General features: G+C 42.4%; 1 protein-coding gene across 1 annotated transcript in view; it reads left to right on the top strand.

The window, feature by feature from the left end:
- Positions 1-96: 96 nt before the first annotated feature.
- The window catches only part of LOC106013118 (atrial natriuretic peptide receptor 1-like), a 16,631-nt gene continuing 9,738 nt past the window's right edge, over positions 97-6,989 (top strand). The window contains exons 1-2 of the mRNA XM_013088017.2: positions 97-210; positions 3,921-4,044. Of these exons, the coding sequence (XP_012943471.2) occupies positions 185-210; positions 3,921-4,044 (150 nt within the window). The 5' untranslated portion in view covers positions 97-184. The remainder of the gene's footprint in view (positions 211-3,920; positions 4,045-6,989) is intronic.

Raw genomic sequence — 6,989 nt, 5'->3', positions numbered from 1 at the left:
ACAGACTTATATCCCTGTTTTGTTTGAAGCACTATCTAATTATGCATCTTCCTGTCATTCCAGGGGCAAAGAGGTGGCTTTGGTAGAGGGCCTACTATCTCGCTTGGAAGAGTACACATCAAACCTGGAGGATTTAGTGGAGGAACGAACACAGCAGCTGGCGGTGGAGAAACGCAAGTCTGAGATGTTGCTGGACGAGATACTGCCCAGGTAGGGCAAATTTTGGTATTAATGTATGTGTGTGTATGTGCGCGCGCGCGCGTCGTGTGTGTGTATGAGAGAGAGAGAGTGTGTGTGTGTATGTGTGTGTGTGTGTGTGTGTGTGTGTGTGTGTGTGTGTGAGAGAGAGAGAGAGAGAGAGAGAGAGAGAGAGAGAGAGAAAGAGAGAGAGAGAGAGAGAGAAAGAGAGAGAGAGAGAGAGAGAGAGAGAGAGAGAGAGAGAGAGAGAGAGAGAGACGGAGAGAGACGGAGACAGAGACAGAAACAGAGAGACGCATACACACATACCATCTCACACATCCTCTATTCCACGTACACATTATACTCATACACATAAACATAAAAAATCAAAGGTGTGTGAGTGTGTTTGTGTGTGTGTGTGTGTGTGTGTGTGTGGAAAGCGGATAACTAGACACTTTTTAGTCATTAATAACAATTAATAAAGGATGAGTAGGCCTACAAGTTTGTCTCTCAAAAAGTGATTTTCAACGTATGCTGTTCCATTTCATAATTTTCGTTGGTGTTTTGTGGGGTTTGTATTTGTTTTTTGCTTTTTTGTTGTTGTTTTTGGGGGGGAGGGGGGGGGTTCGTTGCTTTCGGGTTAAATCTCCAGAGCCAATTTTATCAAAATTATTCACTTCGTTTTTGCCCTTTTCTCATCTACAAGACATCAGTAAGAGAGAAAAGGGAGAGGGCTAAAATCAACGACTAAAATCAAAGATGTTTCCGTGAGTTTTGCTGTCTAAATCTAATACAGCTATAAATAGCTAGGCTTCATTTATAACTTGGTTCGATTGGAGAGAACAGCTACTTGTCTATCTAAGACAAGAAAGAGAATATTATTAATGTGTTTCAATTGAACCTCTAATTTAAAATTAGGTGGAACTTAAAAGTGACGTTTTGTTCTACTGCAGGGTAAAAAGTCTCGCTGCTCTGATCGAATACTCTCTGGATTAAAAGTTACATAACCTGATGGGGCCAGGAATCAAGGATACTTTCTTACTTACTCTCTCCCCACTCCCCATACCCTCAGGTACAGGAGGCGGAGAGCAGTCATATCAATGATAGGAGATACAACATTTTGAAGAAAAGTCTCATGTTCTCTTGGTACCACAACAGGACGATTTTGGCAGTAGGCAAAGCACGCCTTGGATTGTCATTTTTATCTGCATCCAGTTATCTAGGAAGGAGAACATTGTCGATGCTTTGGATTTGCCTAATTTTATAACATCGAATTGCCTTCTGGGCAGTAAATTTGACAACAATGTTGTCGTCTTTTTTCAAACTCCCGTTTTGGAATTCTTGGAAATATCCAGAGCCTCCACCTCCATCCACAGAAAAGTAAATCTCCACTGTCTCCGTCATCTTACACCATTTCATTCCCACTGTCTGATTCCGAGTCTGACGATTCAGCAAGGTCAATGTTTCGTTAACAATGTGATTGTTTCTTCGCCGATGCCTGCTCAATTACCAAGACCTCTTTAGCTAGCATTGATGTATAGATGACAGATTTTCCAGCTTTTCGTTTTCGATCAGGTTTCTTAGTGGAGCATCACCAAATGGGCGCGGATTGCTTCTTGTGATGCAACTGGACTCTGTGTGGCTTCGTCAGACCTTAGGTCTGGTTGCTTTGAGCAAGATGATCGTGGTTCATTTAGCATTTCTAGGGGTTCATCCTCATGTTCAGGATTTTCTTCTGTTGGAACTGGTCTGCCAGTTGTAAAAGCTGGATGGAATCTTTTTTCTTTGATGACATGCTGGTCAAAGGGAGATATTCCAGTGCTGCAGAATCCAGAGGTGGTGTTCGTTGGGGTGCCTGCTTTTTCAAATGCTATATTTGATCATTTTTTGGTACTATGTGAATTGTCATTGGCCTCCCCAGATTCAGAGGATCTCTCATCCATGTAGCCACTGCCTGGTAGAAGAAAACCTTGAGAGGTCCATACAGTAGACAGTCTTGCCAAAAAAAATTAGAACTCATGGGAGGGGGGGGGGGGGTGTTTAAAGGACAGGGTTGTGATATTATTGACTACAAAATCTGATGACATTGATGCTCACATGTGAGGCATGATAGTTCAATAACAATAGAGCTGGTTTTGCCTCACTTGGCCTTGAATAATTTTTTAATGTTCCAAGAAAGACATGAAATTTTCGGCAGTCACCCATCCATAAGTTTTAGAATAGATCTAGCTTTTAGCTCGACTGCCAACAGATAATAGGTCTTTCTACCTTTCCTGAACCTGAACACGTCCAAACACACAAAATGGAAGAACTGCATTCCCGATGACATGGGCTGCACAACAAACTTGTGACACAGCAGACCTTGCCCTCTTTGTTCCTTTATCAGCAGTCTGCTCTCAGGGTTGTTGAATTGTTTCGACAGCCGTTTTATCGCAATTGTACACACTCTATCAGGTGTAAACCCATATTCTCAATATACCTCTGCTGAGTTTGTGGTAAAACATGTCTACATTTGTGGATGAAACATGCCAATCTCTGAAGAGAGGTTGCCTCTGGTAGGCGCCGAGAAAGTTAAGTTCTTTGTGCCTTTTCATGAATTATTTTTCTGCCCAGTCTTTTCCTGGTATTTTATTTTTTGGCCACGGGTTGTGACTTCTTTACTTTTTAGCCTCTGCATATTCATAAGCCAATTGACGGACATCTTGCATAATTGCATGGATCATGCGATATTTTTAATACTTTGATGCAGTAGTTCACAATAAGTTCTTGCCCAAAGCTCTTGGCTTAAAACTTGACAATAGGCTACGTACCCATAGCTTGCACTTTTTAGATTCCCGTCTCTCAATTTGATATCTCTACATATCTACCTAGAGTTTTATAGTTGAGGCCAAAGTGTCGTGCCGTTGGTTTAACTTTTGCCTCATTTTCAATGACTATTCAGACAGCTGCAATCGTTACACCCCTTTAAAAAGGCCCCACAGCCCGTGTTTCTTTTACAATTCCCCATCTTGAGTAGCCTCAAATTTTACCAAGCAAAAGTAAAATAATAATGCTCATTATTGGCAACAAACGATTACTTTTACCTATCCCATCCCCGATTCACTTTGTGCGTTTATGCGAGCATTAGGCCGATGCTGTTTCTTTATGACTTTGCACAGAATAGCAATTGATTTATTTCTTAAAGCTGTTGGGCTCAAATATATTTCAACATTGTAGGCCTGTGCAATGAGTAAACGATTTCGTGCATGAAACAGTGAATTATTGATGGGGTAAAGCTTACTGTGGGGCAAAAAGTCTCGTTAATTCTAGGCACGAGACTCCTTGCTCCAACACAAAAGCAATTACTCTTGAGATAAAAGCAAATATCCATTTATCTTTATGGCAAATAAACATCTATAGACAACTGACTTTAGAAGACATTTACACATTTTATGCACACAGGGGCACCTAATGCAAACCCTGATACCCAACTCCCAGAAACAAAAAAACAGAAAGACTCTGAAATTATAGTTTAGGGCGCGCTTTCTACTTGCATCAAAGAGGTTATAAGCACCGATGAATCGAATCTACAGTCCACGAAACTCGAACGCAAGCTCGAGGTGCACTTGAGTATTGTGCACGCTAACTTCCGTTTTTGGTTGCTTGTTTGTTTGTTTTTCACGGATGCATGGGGGGGGGGGGGGGGGGGGGGGCAGGCTGTCAGGGACTTGATTTGGTTTATTGATTTCAAATTGTTTCAGGTCCGTATCGGATAAACTGAAACAAGGCCAGCCTGTGGCGCCAGAGTCTTACGAGCAAGTTACCATCTACTTCAGCGATATCGTGGGATTCACCTCTCTCTCGGCGATGAGCTCACCTTTAGAGGTAGGTTCTAGAATATCTGCCTATCTGTTAGTCTGTCTTAAAAAAGTGTCAAGTTAGTGGAAGACAAAACTGTACGTAGAATACTACCTGGCGGGAGGGGTAGTACTCTAATAAGAATCATAATGCATGCAGTATTTTTGGACAACAATGGAACAAATGAATTAATGTTTCGTCTTGCTAATTTGATTTGCATATCTGGCAAGATAAGATCATTCAGACCCGAGTAATGGAAGAAGGGTACACACCTCTTAATTACAATGGAAAGCTTAAACTCTCTCATCAAAGTAACATGTTACAAGGACTTGCTTCGTATTGTTAGGCGGAGACGATGGATGCGAAAGGGCAGTCTGGTACTTTCTTATGCCATAGTATGTGTGTCCTCGAGGCCAAAGCGTCAGTGGCCTAGTGGTTAGGCTCTCAGAATCGCAACCGTAAGGTCATGTGTTCAAATCTCATCAGAGGCCCGACGTTGTGTCCTTGGGAAAGGCACTTTACTCGAATTTTTCTCACTTCACCCAGGTTGGAATGGGTACCCAATCAGCAATAAACAGTGAAAGAGCTTGTCAGTTTGTTAGTGTTTGAGCGCTTAATTAGTTGCTTCCTGGGAAATTGAATATCATTGCTCTTTTTAGTTCTCAGAACACCGTTCTAATTTCTAAGAGGGGAACTGTGTCAAATGTTAATTAGAGAAATGCGAATCTAACTAGGGAGCAGGGAAAAGGAGGGGGTGTATTGTTTTAGTCCCAGACTCTGACAGACGAACGAGAGGCTTCTCTCTCATTGTTAAAATCCCATCTACATCTACATCTACATAAAAAGTGTTGTTCCCGCATCCGATTCGGACATTGTGGATTGCCTTGTCAGTAAGACAACTTCCTGCGCCTTCGGCATATTGCGGTAGGGTGGCCAGTTCCTTTCCACGCCGCCATAAAGTCAGGTACCCATTACTGCTGGGTGGGCAGGAGGGAGTGAAAAAAATCCGTGTGCGAACCGAGGCTCGAACCCGGACTTTCCTCTTCGGAGACGAGCGCTGTAACCACTCCGCAATTGCACCCTCACATCTACTTATACATTGTATTGTATAATTTCAACTTGTATCTATGCGGTTCATGTCATAGCTCTTGGCCAGGTAAAGTAACTCCGGAAAGCAGGCGATGAATAGTGCACCAAATAGAACCATGGATGGCTTAAACTGAAAATGAAATAGGCAGTTTGAATGATAAATGTAACTGATGAAATTGTGTTTAAAAAATATTATGTATTTGAACTGCAGATGTATTCTTCCTTTGTATGTAACAGAGAGGCCAATTGGCAGTTATAAATCACGTTGACAGGCCAAGGGGGAAGCGAGACTGCGAGAAGAAACATAGAGACAGTCTCGCTAACTTGGAACCACTCATAGCATCAAAAATTCTCTTTTAGTAGTAGAGAATCGTTGATAGTATCGCCATTTTAACAGAAATAATATCTATTATAATATTTCTTCTTGTTCCCGCAAAGCCCCGCTCTCTCGCTTGTAATGTGGCCTCAACCCAAGGCATGTTTGTGTGTCGTCACACATACACACACACGCACGCACGCACGCACACACACACACACACATACACATACACACACACACACATACTTCCACACACAAACACATTCTCTCTCTCCTTCCCTCCCTTTCTCTCTCTCACTCTCTCTCTCTGTCTGTCTGTCTGTCTGTCTGTCTGTCTGTCTGTTTCTCTCTCTCTCTCTCTCTCTCTCTCTCTCTCTCTCTCTCTCTCTCTCTCTTTCTCTCTCCTGGCCCTCCAGGAAATCGCGGTCTTGCAGCCGCACTTGCGGCCGCGTTTTTGGTCGAGTTCCGCCATAAACCCGCATTTTTTTTTTGCAATTTTAGGCAAAAATACATCAACTCTTTAATTTTAACAGAATTTTAAATTCGAAATGGTGCGAGTACGTAAATCCTGGTACATGTATCGGCCCAGCTCAAGCATACTGAGCGTACTCTAAAAGCTATAACCCGAAATTCAGGCCGGAATGCATCATGTACAGCACGAATTGAGACATCTAGGCCGAGATGGTGGCCTTCTCTGGGCTAGGCCTTTATCTAATAATGTGTGTAAGCGTGCGCGTGTGATAAGAAAGTAGGTGTGTGCGTGTGTGAGGTGTACGTAAGTGTGTGTGCGTGTGTGTGCGCGCGCGTGAATATTATTCGTGCATGATGCATGTGTCTACATACACGGTAACCGGGCACCTAGTCTCAGTACACGGTAACCCACCGGAATGAAAATTAACCATTATTTGTCCTGTGCTGTCACTTGTTGAAATAAAAAAAGAAAGTTATACACGCGTCTTGTCGGGCTCGCCATCGTTATCGGTCAGTGAACCTGCGCTTTCGCATCACATTGTGAGTACCGGTTGGGGTCACCAAAGTTCATTCGAAGTCTGCGCTACGAAGTATAGGGCTCCAGATTGGGGGGGGGGGGGGAATTTTTTATTTTTTAAAAATGTACAGTCGGGGGAGGGCTGGAGTTGAAGGCATCACCGGATGACAAAAACTGAACTTGGAATTCTTAACTGTCCGGTTACCGTGTACGTAGACACTGAGGCTAGGTGTCCGCGTACCGTGCATGTAAACACCCCGTTATGTAAAACGCCTTAAAGATGCGTTCACATGGGAGTGGGATCTATAGAAATGATCTAGATCTACATTCTACATTAGTACATGTATCACTATTGTTTATAAATGGGAAAAAAAATAGCTGTATTTTACGATTTGACTGAGTGTTTTAATTTTAAAACAATACCATGCCGTTTTTAAAACAGAAAATCTCTGAAATAGATCTAAATACAGATTACCGGCGTATCGAAGGTTTCAAGAGTAAAAATAGAACCGGATCTGATTTGATTGGAGCATAAGCTTATTTTGTATTTAGACGTTGTTTCGAAAATCTCTCGTC

This window comes from Aplysia californica, unplaced genomic scaffold (assembly GCF_000002075.1).
Source record: "Aplysia californica isolate F4 #8 unplaced genomic scaffold, AplCal3.0 scaffold00672, whole genome shotgun sequence".
NCBI classification, from domain to species: Eukaryota; Metazoa; Mollusca; class Gastropoda; order Aplysiida; family Aplysiidae; genus Aplysia; species Aplysia californica.
This window is presented reverse-complemented; position numbering and strand designations above follow the sequence as displayed.